Raw genomic sequence first — 18,908 nt, 5'->3', positions numbered from 1 at the left:
GTACCTTTGCTAAGCCTTCCCTCACTTTTTCCTGCATCTCTCCCTAAAGATGCAATAAAACTGACAGCAACTTTGCTTGCAACTCCCAGCACAACAGATGGAAGCAGCATATTACAGAAAGCAGCCAGCTAACATGCCAGAAGACCCCAGCTTGATGTACTCCCACTGATAAAGAGTTTATACCACTTGCGTTTTCAGTCCCCACTGAAAACGCAAAGGGTATAAAATGCCTTTCCTTCTCAGAGGTCACAGAAGTTCACAGACAGGATGAGGCCTGACCACCAGCACACACCCTAGGGCACTCACCACGCTGCTACCCTGTGAGGGAGCACGCAAGGGCCGTGCAATCCTCCTGCCCATTAAAGCATTCCCACAAGAACTCCCATTTCTCTCCTGCCCATGCCAGTGGAGATGGAGACGCCTGCATGCACCACGGGTCCAACTTGCCTTGACTGATGAAACCCCACCTAACCAGCCTCCCCAACCAATCTAGCCTCCTCATCACCTTGCTCTTGTTGTCTTTGCCAGGAAGAGCTCATACCTCATATTTTCCTTCGTTCTCCTTCTTCATCTTCTCGACATCCAACAGAAGTGACCAGACCTGGCCTCTCACTTGGAGTGGGATCCCTTTGTACACTCGCCGGCACATCTGCGGGGAAGGAAACGTGTGCAAGGTTAGCTGGTCCTGCTGGTGGCAGAACAGATTTTCTCCATGGTTTGCTGGGGCAGATCAGCAGCCATCTGAGCAGACACCTCAACCGGTCACTTCATCTGCCTGCACTGGCACATCTGATGGATGAGCTGACTACCTACATCCATTGAAGACAACTACTCAGTCAAAATCATAGAATCATGGCACCATAGAACAGTTTGGGTTGGAAGGAACCTTACAGATCATCTATTTCCAACACCTGTTTCCTGCCATGGGCAGGGACACCTTCCACTACACTGGGTCGCTCACAGCCCCATCCAACCTGGCTTTGCCCTTGGACTCATCTTCAAACACCAGATGCAGCATCCTTGGCTTTGAAGCCTTTGATCTGACCTGGCATAGCTGTTCTCATCTAGATGCTCAGGGACTGACAGAAAAACACATTTTTCCTTGGAGAGGAGAGCCCTCACCATGAGAGCCACAAAGATGTGTCCACAGCAGCTTCACAGCTTGACAAATGGCAAAGCAGATTGCAGGCTACACCAAGGGCTCTCCCCTGAATGTGCAGGGCACTCACCAGGCAAAGAGGGGGACTGGGGACAAACATGCACGTGTTCACTTCATCTCACAGATGCTTCTTTCCTTTTTCTTGCCATAAAGCCCTTTCTCTCTAAAGAGACCATTAAATTTCAGTGTAAAATGGAAAGAAAAAAAAAAGCTTTTGTTCCATTGCTGACTTCTTCCATTAAAAGAAAATGCTTCATAAAAAAGAAAAAAGGCTCCATTTTGGAGTATTTTCCACCCTTTCATTCATCCCACCCGTGAAATGCCTTGCAGCTGCAGCACAAAACCAACTGGAGCACTCCGCCAGGCTCCTGAGGACTTGCAGCACATGCCCAACCTCCAGCCGTGGAGGGTATTTATGTTGTGATGTGGTGCTCCGTCAGAACCAGACAATCCCTTGTGAGGGGACAGAGGTGCTGGATTTTCAGTCATGGGAATGAGCTCGAGGCTGAGCAGGGCAGCACCCAACCAGGCAATCAGCTTGAGCTACTGTCACTGCCTGGTACAAATGTACCTGCCCACCTTCAAAATCCCTCTTTTTTTTTCCCAAAGGTTGTTCTGCTTCATGCAATCCAGGCTGATGCAAGAGAAGGGCTGCAATTGACAGGGAAGCATTGAGATCCTAGTAGAAGGTTTTCTGGATGTGGGCCTGCTGCACTGTCTTTGCATCTCTTACACCAAACTGAACATCTGCTCTTGCTGCCTTTCCTTTCTGACCCTCCTCACAACATTGCCTTTTTTATTTCCAACTTGACTTTTTAAAGCCAACTTTTCACAAAGATATAAGGACCATAACCACAGCTGGCTTGCAGCCTCTGTAGCACAGACCCATGCCCCTTGTTTTGTTCCTGTCTGCACAGCAGCACTGTGCCTACCCAGGGCAAAACCCAGCAATGGGCTGAAGAGCCAGGACAAGATGAGGCAAGACAGGAGGTGGAGTTCAAGCAGACAGGCTAGGTGACAGCAAAGAATTAACACCACTATCCCAGCCAAAATAGGTATATAAACCAGCTCTGTAGCAAGTGTCAAGATCACCATGTAGTACTAGGAGAACTAGATGTGTGTGAGAATGCTTTTGCACCCCGTTATGATAAATATTTCAGTATTTCTGCTGTCACAGGAAGTGTCAGTGTAATGTATCCTGATCCTGTAAGTGGATTCACATTCAACATTCAAAACTCCATTCTCTGCACTTCCCAAATCCTTGCTTTGTCCAAGTGCTGCTTAGCACCAGCTTTGAAGGTCCAATATACAGCCAGGACCAAATCCTACAGAAATCTTTTACCAGATCCTGCCCTCCCCTCTGTCTACCTCAAGGCAACCTCAATAGCAACAAAAGGCAACCTCAATAGCAAGACACACCCATAGAAGGCCATCATCCTGCTCAACAGCATCCCACATTTTAAGAGGGACATCACTAATTCACCATCTGCACATCCAGGGGAGTTGGTTCTGCTCGTCCAAGCTCACGTAGGGAGGTGCTTCTGAGGACAGCAAACCTTCACACCATGCAGGACAGCTTCATCCCCGCAGGTGAAAGACCCAGTTCCTGAGAGTCATTAAATCAGGATGAAAGAAGTGCAATGCATCAAGAGACACAAAGGTGAACCACATCCCCAAAGTAGTACTGGCAAGGCACCTATGAAAGCCTGGCTCCTGCAAGCACTCATGCCTTCATGAAGAAAAAGCTGAGGTGGGATCAAGAAACTGGAGTATGAACCAATTCTGATAAAAACACCGATTCGGAAAAAATTATTTATTTCCAATGGATTAGGAGAGACTGACTGACAGCTGCCAGGGTAGGTGATGCTTAGCTCTGTGGGAAGAAAATAATTTTGTTTTGAATTCCCAGAGCTGGTATTGCTGTACTTTAATGAGTGCAACCCTCAGTGGCATATAGTAAATATCTCTAATGATTTTCTTTGCACAAGTGTGGAAGGAACAGGAAAGTTACAAAACATGCTGAGATGACACTGAACTGAAATGCCTTCATGTTATTTATTCAAGGGCTTTCCTCCTCCCACCGCCTCCAGACATGAAAGTGATAAAACCTCAGAGCTGTGAGTCACGCAGAGGAAAAATGAGCAACTTTCTGCACTGTGAAACTTAAAGGAAAACAGGGAAGTTACCATTACAAGCAGCATTTATGCTGGGATGAAGTGACAGAAGTAAGGCATCAGGTGATGACAATTCCTGTTTCATGCGAGAATCAAAAACAACTCTCAAGGTCACAATCTTTGATCTCTTATGGACTGCTCAGCCCTTATAGATGGGAAGGGAGCAACCAGATCACGTGCTATGCAGACTGACAGACTGACCAATGCAGGGCAGGAAGAATGGACATCACCTTGCTCCACAAATGGAGCTGCTGGTGGTCAAAGCAATAGTTCAAGACACTGTGCAGAAAAGCCATGTCAGCCAAGGACTGAACCCACAGTGTTTAAAACCTGCTGCAGATTTTGTCATAGGATCATCTTCCCTCTCTAGGCTTTAGCATACAAAGGTTGTGGCACAGAGGCCATCACCACCCCATCCTTATCTCTCCCTTCCCCATGTATTTTCTTTCTGGTAATTGGGATGGGGAAGACTATAGAAGTACAGACCTGAGCTCCATCTTCCTGCATCAGAAATCTCCTCTGAGAAGTACCCAACCAAGTGCTCCAGGTCATTAACTAGAAGAGTGGAGTTACTGCCTTTAAAGACAGAACATGTTTTTGCAGTAGTTAAGACACTGCAGTTAAAAAGGGGTTGGGAGACGTGGGTTGGTTTTTAAAGCAGAATATACACATTGCAGTTCACTTTCACACTTTGCAGTCTGTCACTGTTAGCTTCTCAGCCTTGTGCATGGGCTCACCAGGAAGAGACTGCAGGAGCAATGCCCAAATCTCGAGTATGCATGGTGATATCCCTTTCAAGTCTCTTTCTATACCCACATACATCTCCAACGCCCTGAAGTGCAGGGAAGCCCCCCTTCCTAAATTCCTTTAGAGCTCAAAGAGTGATCCTTCTGAAGAGGAAAGACTTCTTCACATCCTCTACCAAGGATGCACCAGGGGAAAAGAGCTATGAAGATTTTCACCACCACCACGACAACCATCACCCCAGAGAAGAGGATTTCTTTTTCGTACCACAAAGCCAGCTGACTGCACAAAGATGACTGACTGATGATGTGGCTGTGCAAGACACTTGGCAGATGGGACATCACTGCACATGGCTTTTTTTCCATACAGATAATGCTTACTCCCAACTCAGCTGCTGTGCCTGCAGCTGGAGCCTATGCATCTATGCCAGATGAGGTGCCACTAGGTCTGCAGGGGCTCCAGCAGCAAAGCAGGGGCAAATTTAAATCCTAAAGCTGATGGGCTGTGGGTAGGCATTTACCTTTACTGCCTGGGCTACCTTTGGAGGAGAGAAAAATGCAACCTGCTCTTCCAAAATGGAAAAAAAAAAAAGGCAGGCGAAGCCACCCTGCAGCTCCCAGATGCAACCCCTTTTCTTTCCCATAGCATTTGCATGCAGGAGACCTGACTTCAGCCAACCCTGACATGACAAACATCTGCTGGCTATCCCTGGCATTAGCAGACTATTTGCTCCTGGGGGTCTGTGTCAGTCCATACAGATCCCCAATTCATCCTAAAATGCTTTGCTGGCATGCACTGGATTAAGTGCCCTGCACTCCCATGACCTTAGCAGAGACCAGGCTACCCCCATGCACAAAGGCAGGCTTTGCCTAAAAACCAGACATCTCTGACCAAAGACATCCCTTTTTAATGGTCCCATCCCACATGGACAGCAATAAGACACAGCTTGCAAATGATGCAGATGTCATATCCTCTCCCTACGACCGATACTTCTGGCTGAAATCCATCTATTTCAGGGCTATGATGAATAAATTATCCCACTGTTGGAGCACACACAGCAGAGCCTTTTTTCTCTGCAAAACTGTGCTGCCTGAACTGTTATATTTTTACATGCACCAACCACTTCCTAACCTTCCCAAGCAGAGTCAGGTTGAGATTTAAACCTGGGTTCAAACCAGCAGAGAAGAGGACAAAGACCACCCGACCCTCCCTGTGCTGAACCCCGAGTAACACAATTTAGCACTTCTTTGCAAGTTTGACATAGCTTAACTCTGCAAAACAGTGTGGTCCTTTCATGAACTCCTTTATTTTTGTGCCCTTTCCCTTGTGGAAGTGCAGCCAGAAAAAAGCACTGTTGCATCATTCTAACCCCACCCATGTGAGGAATTGTGCTGGTGTCACTTTTTGCTGATGTTGCTACTGAAATTAAATAATGTCGCTACAAAAGGTGTCGAGAAGAGACATGGAGACAAATCTGAAGTGATAACGAGGACAGGGAGCCTCAGGACATCACTTTAATTAAGATAATCCTATTTGTTTCTCATCCTGAAACAGGTTATGCCAGAAATTATTTTAGGCATGGTCAGGTCATTCTGGGCTAGGAACTGTAAAAGGTCTTCCTCTTTTTTTCACCCTGATTTCCTATAATCTGTGACAGCCACAAGACCCAGACTGCAACCAGCAGCACACAGGGATGCACACTGGCTGCAGGTGAGGGAACAGGAAGCCAAACCTGCTGCCCTCTGGCAATGGCTCATGCCAGGGGTCTGAAAAAGCTGCTTTCTTGCCCATTGATGGGTAGCTGCTTTGGAGTCAGCACCCTGGATGGGTACAAAACCTCCCTCCTCCTGCGGACATTTCACAGCACAGAGATTGAGACAACAACCTAAGCCCTGATCGGGTACAAAGATGCTGCAAAACACAGTGGCCTGCTTGGTAAGTCCCTCTTCATCAAGCACTCAATATGATCAGATGTCTGCCAGCTCCAGCATATGAACTGGAACTCAAAAGGTTGGCCCTGAAGTCCAGAAAGTCCTAACCTGGAAAATAAGACAGGTTTCTACATCATTCATGCAGTCAAAGTCAGGGCAATTTCTCTGTGAAACTGCCTGTGGTTCCTGCAACAAGATTTTTTTTCCTTCTAAAAAAGCACAGTGTATCAAAATGAACATCAAAGGGAAGATTCCTGTCTTCAGTACGAGGAATTTTTCAAAGACGACATCCTAGTCATTGTTAAAATAACACGGAGCTGCTGTCTTGTGACACTCTGGTTTCTATCATGTCAGCAAAGTGGCAAAGACAAACCTGAAGAAAATGTGCAAGGCAGATGTGTCAGCCTGAGTGCTCAGAGAGGGAACAAAACCAACCCACTCTGCTTTAGAAAAATCAGATCAAGGGCTTGTCAGATTTACTTTACTTAGAAAAGAAAACGTAGCCATCTCAAGGGCATGACTGTGATCCCAGCATAAGGTCCTTGAAATGCCACAGCTGAACTGCATCCAGCTGCTGTAACAGGAATATCTGAGCACCTTCCATGCTCCTGACATGAGAGCATGGGGTTGCACATCTAGGTGAAGGGTACAACCTGATTTTACTATTTTTTTAAAAGCACTTTTTTGTGCCTCTCAGGGTCTGTGTAGCTGCTACAGACCTCCCTCCCTGCACTTGTCTTGGCACAAGGCAGCAGGGTGTTAGGCTGGACAGGACTGAAACCAAAGCTCCTTTCTACTCTGGGGTCACCAGACTGCTCCCTTCCCTGCTTGGGGCCAAGCACTGCTTCTCTGTCTGCTGGGAGAGGGGACAGCCATTTCCAGTCCCTCAGCATAAAGACAATGCCATCTCTGTGCCTAAGAGTCATCGACCATTTACAGGCTGTTATAAATAACATCCTTTATTCTACTACAAGAGCTCTGTGATTTTCTGACCCAAAGACCCTCAAACCCCACTTGCTGGTCCAAGCCTTCGCCATCCAGCAGACCTGAGTGACATCAGCCACAGTGTGCTTAACACACCCACTAATTATTAAAGTAAATCCAAGATAGATGGGGATCACTACTGCTCTACACCTCTCATGCCAGATTCTGTCTGTCCCCACTGGCTGACTCAGGGAAGCCAAGTTGTGCATCATTACTCGCCCCCAACATCCTCCAGGACCCAAAGGAATTCCCTGCACTCTGCTGGAATTCAGTGGTTTACCCACAAGGCCACTAAACAATTAGTGCTAACTTCTAATTAGGAAAAAAACAAGCCATAGGAGAGCCTCTAATTTTGCCTGTGGAGCAGCACCGATGAACCAAATAATTAGAACCACCCTGAAGTAAACAAAAAGACTTAAAAGTCCCAAGCCCATCTACACCCTATCCCTGCTCTAATGAAGATGATTTTGGTTTTGTTTTTTTTTTAAAAAAAGGATGAGACTACAGCTGGGTGAACCGGACATCCCTCCTGATGGCTGGGCAAGGAGGATGCTCTGCTTGACATTATCCCTACAGCTATGCAAATATTCTCATCTGAGACATTTCTCTCTGTGTAAACCTATTAACCAAGCCCAAATTTCTCCCAAGGACTCTCAGTGGGAGCTAAAGTAATCCAGATAAACACCCCACTCCTCCTGCTAAACATGAAGGCTATCTCCATCCTTGATTTTCACACACAGGTGGACACAAATCTAACACCTAAGTGGCTTTTCACAGGCACAGCTAGGAGCAAAATATGAAATCCAGGTGATGCTCTAGACAAATAATTCTTCCTCCAAGGAGAATTACAAGGAACATCAACTGGACCGTATCAGTCACATCTCCCACATCATTCCCAGGAGGTGGAGACACAGAAGCAATCTGTGGCGTGCACTGCCCTCTGTTCTCAGTGGGCAGGGACCCAGCTGGGCACACAAATATCTCTGCTGTGCTCCTGTTTGCACAGGGAAGCAGAAGTGCAAACCCGTCAGCAGCATTTAGGAAACCCTTTTTAAAACCATGTAAGTCGGAACAGGACTTTTCCCTCGACTGGTAACCCAGCAATTTCAAGGAAAGGTTTAAAATATTAAAGACCAATGAGTAGAATTAGGCACCGTTCCAGTGATCTCTGGTTTCTCTATCAACTTTTTGAAAGCCTGACTCATCATAAGGATGCATCAGACCCGCCCTTCCAGACACATGCTCTTTTTCCTCCTTACCTTGTCACTGTTTCTGTATTTGCCCCATTTCTTCAGCATCTTAAGCCACTTGTCCACACGTTCAATTTCCTGCTGTTTTTGCTGGTGGAGGGAAGAGAAGACAAATTTAAGAAAAAAAAGCCCCAGAAGATAACTCCTGAAAACACAAAACTTCGTTCTCTTAGATTTAAACTTCTATGCAAGACTTCACATTAGAGATGGGAATAATCCACTGCTGCTTGCAGAAACTGGTAATTTCAACCCATGGTAATTAAAAGTAGCATTGGTAAAAATGACAAGACACACAGGCTTAACATAGACAAAGCATTTCCAAGAAGACTATTCCCTGACAATACTTGCAGGTTCAGCTAGCCTCAAACTGTATCACTGTATCAGACTGGCAGAAACATGATGCTGCTGAGTCCTTGTTAGTAGGATCCTAACAGAGGACATGCTTTCATCTCAGGGGAGATGAGGATGGAGATGACCTCTTTCCCCTGCACATGCAGTCCCCTTTTCAAGCCACAGCTGCTGAGCACTGTGCCAAAGCAGAGGGAAAAGCCCAAAATTGCTTGAAAAGGTGCTTTTTCAGTTTGGCATGGAGGAAGAGATGCCTGACCCAGGAAAATAAAAGCTCCAACAGCTGGGCATCGTGCAGAGTTCCCACCTCTGGGCAAGCAGCAGTGACCAGTGGGTGCTGGCTGCCTGCTTCGCTCTCATTTGCACACTCGTTTCCTCAAAAAACATTCCCTCCCCAGATGGTGTGATAAGGATGCCACATCCATGATGACTGAGCTGGCAGCTCTCACCTTCTCCTCCAAGGCGGTGCGGGTTGGCAGCTCCTGCTCACTGGAAAAGCAAGGGGTCACTGGTTACTTTGTGGGCAAGAAACCCCACTACCCAACAGGAGCTCCTGGGGGGTAATCAAGCACTGGACATAACTGGAAATCCTGGGCATACAGCTCCTCTTCAATACACACATCATTAGCAATTTAAAGTGTGTGGAAGCAGAATTTCTGGACAGCAATGTCTTCAAAACCCACTCCTACACACAGAACGCCTACTATTATAACTTTTGTTCAGATTTGGAATAAAAATAGTTCTTTTAAGCATTCTTTCCAGGCACAGGGCGTGCATCTAAGTCATCTGTGCCTTGCTTCGGATGGGGATTTCCTAAGGGAACCAAAGATGATCAGATATCTCGTCTCTTCCCATACCTCCCTGAATTGTTAGGTGCAAACACAAGAGCCTCTCCCTCTGTGACAGACTGTGGTCCTTCATGGAGGCGCAGGAGCACCAGACTGCACCTTCTAATGCCAGGCTTGTGATAGGAAACCACTTCTGAGCCTCGCCTCAGAGCAGATTCAAAGCATCAGAGTGTTTGAACATGCAGAGTTGAGGAAGGAGGCCCATCTCATCTTTCCTCCTGCATTTGGGATTGATCAAGCCAACCCATAGAGCAGCTTGTAAGAAAGATGCTGGGCCTGTCATGCTTGGTGCAGAAGGATGGCCCACACACATACACAGGTCAGAGGAGACAGGATTGGGCAGGAGGACTTACTGTAGGAATCCAAACCGGTCTGTAACTTTATACAGGGTGAAATCGGCATCTTCCCAGTGGTCAATCGGAGCTCCTTCCTGTCTGCCCTGAAAACAGAAAGAACATTTGTGAGCTGGTCCCAGCATCAGGAATGACCTCATCCCACCCCCAAAGCCCATATCCCTCTCTCCCTGCATGCTGAAAGGCACAGAGCAAGAAATGCAAAACCTGTGCTAAAGAGACAAATACAACACAGGCAAGAGAAAAAGGCAAGTTCAGCCTATCCAGCATTCCATGCATGCCTCTGCTACAGGCTGGGAAGGGCTGTACATCAGAGAAACCGGTGCTGTCAGGCACAAGCTGTCCTGATGTTAAGGGAGCACTGAGCATTAGAAGCCCAACACCTTTCGGGATCTATACTGAGCACACAGGGGATCCTCAAGAAACTCCACGGATGTAGTGAAAGATGTGCAGGCAGAAGAATGCAGGGAGAGCTGGCATGAAGCCTGATGGCATGAGGGTTATTGGGGCAATGTCTGCAGGGAAGCAATTCTTATTTGAAGCATTCCTATCTACTAGTTTCAGCCTTAGCCAGCACGCTGGGGAGAGACTCGAGGCTGGTACCTTCTCATACTTGGCAACGATCTCTGCTTTTTCCTGGGCTATTAAAGACTCTATATCCTTCTTCATATCAGAAGCTGTAAGAAAAAAAAAGGAGGGGGGGGAAGGAGATACATAAATGTGTAGACACCATGAGAAATACCTGGAAAAGCGCTAATACAAAACATGTTTGCTGAAAACTTTAGTTGCCATCCATATCACAAAGCTAAAATTAGGCTGAGGTTGAAAAGCTGCTATACAAAGCATTTGCAGGGCTTGCCTGCACACAGCAGGACTGCCAGCTCCCTGCTCCCTGCATGAGGACACAACCGAATCTGAGCAAGGGGGAGGCTAAAGCCAGGCCACTGCAGGCCACATTACCCAAATCTTTGGACCATTGCAGCTCTCTAATGGATACCAGGAGCCATCCTGACCTTCCTTTAGGAGGAACAAGAAGGATTCTTGTCACTGGACAGCCTACCCCAGCTTCTGGTTGAAGCTGCATCTCAGCAGTGGTGCTTGCCACCAAAATAAGCCAGAGCAGCCAAAGGCGTCACACTTGGGATCTTCTGAAGGATGTGATCATTCCTTGAGGGGAAAAAATCTGGGGGAGATATGATGAGCTAAAGCATCAGCACTCTCCAAGGCTCAGCTTACTTCTCCACACCTTCAGACATCTGCAAGAGATTATTTGTCTCATCTTAATAACTCCTTAATGCAACCTGCTTGTTGCCACATCTTTCAAGCATGATGGAGATGGCTGGGACATCCATCTTTCCCTCATTCTTCATTTTGGAAGCAGTTGCCAGCAGTGTGATAGAAATATTATACCACATGCAATATAATCAGGGCTATCAGGACAGTTCTTTAGTAACCTATTATCAGCCAACAGCACAGGCATGGCACCACTTGACACTAATCCGTACAGACACTGGAAAAAAGCAAATTCTTCAAATTCATGACAGGAATGGGTGTATCTTTCCCCATTACTGACAATCAAAACAGAGCAAGGATGGAAATATTAAAGTATATTTTGTTCTTTTATTTTTCCAAGTTCTTACTTCAAGCATGAACTTTGCTCAATACATTTTAATCACAGCTTAATTTTTCAAAGTAGCAAGATTTGAGTAACTGTCTCACAGTGTCATCTGATATATCTGCATTTCCTCCTTCTCCTGTGAAGTTTAACTCAAAGGCAATTCCACTCCCCCACTTCTGACACTGTTTTTTTGGTTGTTACGGGGCCACAAAATTCAAATGATGTCCTTTATGTGCTGCTAAAAATACAAATATTCTGCAGGCTGCAGGGAAAAAATAAACTGTACGTCAAATTAAACGGGAAATTTTTCAAGACGTTTACAAAGTGAAAGCTATTCTGAACATCTATGACCACACTCTGTAATAGAATAACCAAAGGAAGAGCAACTTGGAGAGCAGCAAGAACACATATATTTTGGCATCCACCTCTGCAAAAGCCTCTCTGCAGCCAGAAACACCAGACTGGTGCAAACGAGCCAGTTTTGCATCTCATGCCTGGAGTATGCATATTTGTTTTCTCTTTCTACTGTAATAGTACAAAAGTCCAAATTTAGGAAAAAACTTGAAAGCAGAGAAAATGGTTGATGGCAGTGGGAAGGATGGAGATGGCAAGTGGCTGCACCAGCCTCATCTGATCACAATACTGCTGCTTTGTGGAGTACAGAGACAGTGCTGTGCTCAGCTAGGTGATTTTCAAAGTACTCTAGAGAGGGAACAGAATATAGCTTAGCTCTGCAATAGCCTATATTGAATATGGATTTTTTTTTTATTTCATTCTGCACATACTCAAACTCCAGAGTAGTTTGACGCCATGAAGTTATATAGCATTTGCTTGAGGAAAATGACACCTTGTGTACATGGAAACTACTGAGACATTTTGTTTTCTGAAGCATTTGAGGAAACACGTCATTTTTTTCCTTGATATAAACAGGCTTCCTACAAAAAGAAACAGGCTGTACCTGCCATGCTTCTCCATATACCTATATATGACTGCATACTTTTTTTTTTTTGTAATACCACTCAAATTATTTTCTCAAGCCTGACATCCAATTTTCTCCCACCAGTATGGTATTTTCCTAGCAAACAGATTTTTTTTCCACAACAAACACACAAGATGAAGCTGCTATGAACAGGAATGGTAAGAAAACGTGAACAATGCGACAATGGTATTACATAAATTTACTGGGACATCAGCAACAGAAAGCTCCAAGCCATGCACACTTAAATTCAACTGGGAAACAAAGTTATCAAGTAGTTCCTTTTAAAAAGGACAAATTGAAAACACCCACAATCTGTCATCTCACACTAAAACTTGCAGCTTCCAGTTTACAATTTAAGGAAGTAAAAATTAATCTCAGCAAGAGTAAGCCTAAAGATGTTTAATGAAAATGCATATTACTACCTACCTGCATTGAACACTATCTAGCCATCGGTAAACCTGAAACAAAATACCAAATTTTTGGATGAAAAAAACTTTCCTGAAATTAATTCACCAGCTGGGATCTCAAATATTGGCAGTGGGAAGAAGGTGTCTGCATCAAAAATCCAAGACTTGGTGTATGTTCTCCACAAAGCAGATTTACTGTTATAACCTTCCACATATTTTTCCAGTCAAATCTGCTGAGCTCCCGTTGCCTCACATGAGGTGGTACCCAGTGGGACCAGCCTGGCTAGGAGCATGGGAACCTCTGCCCAGCAGTCACCCAGGCCATTGCTGCAACCCTGCTCGTTGCCCAGATGAAGAACCAAACTTTTCCCATGGCCCAGCAACAGTGCTCTCTGTGACACAGCTCAGGACACACACACATGTCCCCTGCTACCCCCAGTCATGACTCTATCTCTCATGCTTATAAATCCATTAACAATTGCCCTGCCAGTACTTGCATCAAGTGTCACTTGGCAGAAGGGCTTTTGGAAATGAAAATATCAGTAAAATCTCTTTTTAGGAAGCATAGCATAGCAACGTGTTCTCAATCTTGGGCTGGATTTGAGGATATTCTGGAATCCAATTTTTGAATTTTTTGTATTGTAAAACAGCATTTACTCAAGCTATTTAAGATTAAGACTATCTCTTGGTTTTCTGGCAGGAGATCATTGAAAAAGGAGAAATGGTTTTAGGTGAACGTGTGTTCACATTCTGAATGTGCCCATTTAACTTTAAATAGAGGGTGCTGCTAGGAGAAGAAAAAAAAAGCACATTTTGACACACTGTACTTCACCATCATTCCGGCCTCTATCAGACTGAAACTACTGCTGTGGAATAAAGTAGAAAAGGTATATACTTACTACAACCACATCCACCACTGCTGAAACTCAACAAGTCGCTGTTCCTGTTTCATGTTCTATTTTAAAAGAACATTTTAACACAGCATTTAAGACAGCATAGATGTCTTTAGCCATCTACGTTATAAGCCTACAATTTTTCCTTTAGAGAATAGTTTTAAAGGAAAGGCTTATGCATCTATGCAAATGAAAATGCTTATACAACATCTGCTAAGAGGTGAGACTCTCTCGTGACACAACTGCAGTCTGCAACACTTCCCAGCAAAGCACTGCTTTCACTTCTAAAGCCAGTATTAGTTGTAAGGTGACTCGTGCACTTGCACGTCATGGAATAAACCTAGGCATGCAAAGCAGTACAAGGGGCTAAAAATCCCTATCGTGGTTTTTTTAAGTGCATGAAATGCACCTCGACACCCTTCAAACCACACAGACTCATGGCTTGGAGCAAACTGCCCATCCTGGTTGCCTGGTAAAATTTACTGGGCACAGTCAGCAGCTGCAAGCCAAGGGGGGCTGTCACCAGAGGCTCTTCTCCCACATGCTTAAAGCCTTTCAGAAGCAAAGCTGTGGGGTTACACCACTGCACGTACCTACCAAGCACAGCCAAAATGAGCACGGCTTTTGGACTGCTTCAACTGCATCACCACGGCCCAAGGAAACCCTAGAGCTTCCCAAGACATCCAGGAGGGGCTGTGGGCTGTTGCAGACAGGCGCTGGCATGCACGGCTGTGTGCCCTGTGCCCCAGAGGTGACGAGATGAGGGGGAAGTGACGGCCACAGGCTCCTGACTGCAGGTAGAGCTTCTGCTTCGTGAGAACCAGCCCCCACGTGAAAGTCAAGCTGCTCCTGAGGTCTTGGTACAAGATTGACCAGCATCTCCACCTCCAGTGTTGCAGTGTTGCTGCTGCTGCTGCAGTATTTTTTTTACTAGAAACCCCATTTCTATTCCAAAATGGACAACACACTCAATGTGCTTACATCGAGCATGTCTGCTGATCCCCATCTGCAGCCCCTCTTTCACTAACAAACCCAGACTGCAAACATCCTGGCCAGGCACTGGCTTCAAAACAACATATCACTGGTCTGTGCATCACCAACCTTAGTCCAAACCTGGCACACGCTAGAACCCTGCTACTGGAACGGAAATCAAGACCTGCACTCACAAAGTGAATTATGACTTCAGGAATGAAATTACTATCAAGCAGGATGAACCAAGATACAGGACATCCTGTTTGCATGTTTATTTCCTTGACTACAATCCAAGAGCACACAAGCAAGCTTTTTTGTTTGTTTGAAGAGCATAAGGAGCACTAGCTGAATTGCAGGGAGGTTTACGTTTTAACTGTCTTGGGGTCTTTGAAAATGACTGCACATAGATCACTTTAGATGAATCACAGATGTGTTACAGAAAATTCAAATGAGCTCCTGTCCTAGTAAACTCGCATTGTATCTGAAACTGCACAGGATGCTGTGCTGGTTAAAAACACAGTCACCTCCTACAGCAGAGGTACTGGGAACACCCAAGGGAGAACTGCAACTCACTTTGATGCCATCAGCAATATCCCAACAAATCAGGGGATTCAGCATCACTGCAGATGAGATCCTGCTGATTTATTAGCATGTGTACCCACAGCACACAATGGCTCTCAGGGCGATTCTCATCTGCTCCAGAGCCAGCTTGTTAGTTCAGAGAAGACAGGATGAAAATACAGCCCAGCTCCAAGCTCCCTTACCTGAGCGTTGTATCAGGTGCCGAGATGCATCAGCTCAGCTGGAGTTGTCCACTCCCCTGCGGGCATCTACCTGGCAGGAGCCAGCTGTCCCTGTTGTGGGGTGGTGAGGACCCCCAGCAGCCACAGCGCACTGGTCAAATGCCCTTCAGCTCACTTGTGCTGTCCCAGCTCTGTGCAGTGGCTCTCCTCCACCCTCCGCTTCTCTGGCATGTGAGAGCTCACTGTAGGTGGCTGGGAGAAAAGGCAAGGCAGGAGGCAATCCACACGCGTGCTCTCTTGTCCCCCAGGCTCACTGCAAAGGAAATAAGAAGTTAGTAAGCTTTACAGGCATGATGAAGGCTCGATCCTTTACCAGAACAGGGGTCTTTCCACATGGAGGAAAAGGCAGGTCCCACTGGAGCAGGCAGAAAGAGCCTGGTGGGGAGGGAACAGCCTGTAACAACAGGGGACCCAATGGCAGAAGGTAAACTACGTTCATCCGCATTGCAAAAAAAACCCCTGGTGTGGTTTTCCTGGCCATTTTCTGGCCTGGCTGAGTGCCAAGGGATAGAGGGGCTTCCCCTGCAGGTCTGAGAATCCAGCACACCTTTGTACCAGCAGGCATGTTGTACTGGCAACTCAGCAAGCAGAATATGCCCCCAGCCTAAGTCAAAGGCACAGTATTACACCCAGCTTCAGCTGATCTAAGAGCATGTTGCCACCAAGAAGGGCTGCAGTGGAGGGTCCAGGTCATTCCTGTGGACTTCGGTCAGGTTAAGACCATCAATACAACATCACTGACTCGCATGGCAGAAGAGTTGGCACTGGCCGTGCCACCTGAGCCACTTACCAGCCCTTGCAGCTCCTACCTGATACATCCAAACAGCTAACAGTTCAAAGGACACCAGAGCCCAACATACAGCTATTGTTTATAAAAAACTCCAAGGTTTTAGTTCTCACTTTCAGCAATTCAGAGAAGCAAAGTACTGGTTTCACAAGTGAGAACTCCAGACATCACCCCAAAGCACAATGCTCTGTTTGCAACCAGCAAGCACTGGGAGAGGAAGCACAGCTCACTGTCATGAGCAGCCACTTCAACAATGCCATCTCTCCTCCAAATCCCCACACAAGCACCTGTGAATGGAGCTATCCCCACATTCCTGGGCGGTCCTGTGCTGAATTTCCCTGCTGTCACCCCTCCAGCACCCAGATACAACAACTTGGAGACCCCAGATGCAGAAGACCTTGCACTCTTTCTATCTAGAGGTGGCTACCTTTAAAAACAAACAACCCATAACACAGATTACATTTTACGTAAGTGATCACTGAGTAGGTTATAATGTGGCTTAAATGCATTATAATGCAGATTACACACATTTCCCTCTGTTCTCCCAATCTGCACCAAGTTTTTACAGTACAATGGTAAGCTGTGGTCACAAGATAATAATACTTTGCCACTAGACTATGGCAGTATCAAGAAAACCAAATACATTGGCCCAGTCTTCTACTTATAGAAATGACTAAAACCATGTAAGATTGCAATTACATGCCATCCCATCCACTCATCACAACCAGCATGATGGTAGCATTGACAGTAAATAAAATCTGAACCCTCTCCCCACCATCCTTCTTCCTGTGCTCCCAGTACTTACGTCTCACTCTCATTTTCACACACATTTTTGGTGCTGTGCCTTGGCAGTCAGGTTAAGATCTTCCACCCAAGGATGGAGATGGGAGGAGAGAAGCAAGAGGGCTAATACAGGGATTTGCTCTCCTCCCTGCTTACGCTCAGTAAGCCCAGCCTTAGTGCTTCTGCACAGCTCAGCTATTGCAATGTCAGAACATGCAGCTTTAGACGTAAGCTAAACCCTCCGAGCAGAGCAGTGAGTCTATAAGCAATTCTTTGTCAGCTTCTATTTTTAGACCTCACAGGGAATAAAAGAGCATCCAAACACTTTTTAAGCTCTTTTTAACATGAACTCATCTTCTACATACAACAACAGCAAAAAAAAGCCAAACGGAAGACCGCACAAAAACCCCAAGATGCATGAATTATTTTTTTAAAGCATCATTATTTAAATAATTTTTCATTTTAAAAAAAGAAGTAAACTGAAGAATGCAAAAGTCCACATGCTGCTTTGGGAATTGAAGATTAATTTTCTCTCTGCACTCCCTCCTTCTTCCATTCCAGTGGCTATAAAAAGGCCAAAAAAAAGCCAGAGGGAAAACAAAAAAAAACCCTCTTTTTTCGGGTGATGCACTGACCTGGAAAGGAACTATATAAACACAGTGCTTAGGAGCTGGCTTCTTCTGTTTGCTTAAGACTGTAAGAGCAGTTTACTTCTCTTTAACTATAAACTAAAGGATGCTACAATGATGGTCATTCTCCATTGGACATGCATTCCTCTTAAAATACTGCATTTTATTCCTTTTGGTAAATGTAGCAACACCAAGGGACATAATACTTTTCCTTTTTACCATCCCCACTGTCATCCTTGCCTCCAGCTATACTTGGCAATTTTGGGTAAGCTAAAGGCTCCTTTTGCATCTTCTTTTGCTATTTAAAACTTTTCCTGGTTTTAGCTTGGCAGGCACTGTCAGCTAGAGGCCACCCAAACCTAACACGTGCCCAAAGGAGCAGGGTGAGGACACGTGTCCTGGCTGATACCCAAGATGTCACCCTGGGTACAGTGGAGCTAACGATGGTCCCTAGCCAAAACCCAAAGAACAAGGATGCAAACATAAGCTATCATGCTGCCGGCAACCTGTGCTCTCTTTGGCACAGACAGGCAGCACCTTTTTTAAAACACATACAAATAACAAATGTACCATTATATAAAGTCACTGGGACATCCGATGAAATAAAGGAGTAGGAAGTTAAAAATCTACGAACAAGATGCAGCTCGTCCATGAAAAACTTGTCCAAAATAACTATTAAGGGGAATGACTTACAGATATCTAAGCTGAGTTAAAGTGAGATGTATGCTCCTATGCTGACCATGTCAGTCTTGCACTGCTTGCCAGAGCCCCTGGTTGCACCCCATTTTTAGGAGGGGAGGTAGCTTCAGCCATTAGGCTGACCCAGACTAATGCCCAGCCCCTAGGAAAATATGTTTTAAATTACATTCTCTGAGTACCACCCTCATTCCTTCAATCATTTTAACGAGTTTAATCAGCTCACACTGCCTCCAAATACAGAACCCTTGCAGTAAATTATTTGTATTTGGCAGCCTCTGCAGAGGACACTCCCTGATCATTTCGCTGGCAGTTCCCTGGACTTGCATTACTTTCCAACAGCATCTCTGGATGCTAATGGGCGAACTTTTGTTAACTTCTTTTCTACCAAAGCCCCATGCAAGCATATCCAACAATAGAAAACTTCAGAGAAATAAGAAGTATTTGATCCGACACCAGAAAGGACTGAGAAAATGTCTCCCAAAACTTTTTTACAGCCTTGAACTACACGCTGGCAGTCTTGGATCACCTTCTTGTCTTGCAAGTGCCT

The 18,908-nt window shown here is 45.6% G+C and overlaps 1 protein-coding gene across 3 annotated transcripts in view; it reads right to left on the bottom strand.

Moving 5' to 3' along the window:
- Positions 1 to 18,908, bottom strand: part of LOC108494432 (USP6 N-terminal-like protein) — a 77,301-nt gene that overhangs the window by 16,058 nt on the left and 42,335 nt on the right. For all 3 annotated transcript variants that reach the window (XM_017809017.1, XM_017809008.1, XM_017809024.1), the window contains 6 exons: positions 15,425 to 15,716; positions 10,395 to 10,468; positions 9,792 to 9,877; positions 9,040 to 9,079; positions 8,252 to 8,332; positions 542 to 649 (listed from right to left, as the gene is read on the bottom strand). In XM_017809017.1, coding sequence (XP_017664506.1) covers positions 542 to 649; positions 8,252 to 8,332; positions 9,040 to 9,079; positions 9,792 to 9,877; positions 10,395 to 10,460 — 381 coding nt within the window. In that variant the 5' untranslated portion in view covers positions 10,461 to 10,468; positions 15,425 to 15,716. The remainder of the gene's footprint in view (positions 1 to 541; positions 650 to 8,251; positions 8,333 to 9,039; positions 9,080 to 9,791; positions 9,878 to 10,394; positions 10,469 to 15,424; positions 15,717 to 18,908) is intronic.

The sequence above is a fragment of the Lepidothrix coronata genome, unplaced genomic scaffold (assembly GCF_001604755.1).
Source record: "Lepidothrix coronata isolate B3197 unplaced genomic scaffold, Lepidothrix_coronata-1.0 Scaffold1, whole genome shotgun sequence".
Classification (NCBI taxonomy): Eukaryota; Metazoa; Chordata; class Aves; order Passeriformes; family Pipridae; genus Lepidothrix; species Lepidothrix coronata.
This window is presented reverse-complemented; position numbering and strand designations above follow the sequence as displayed.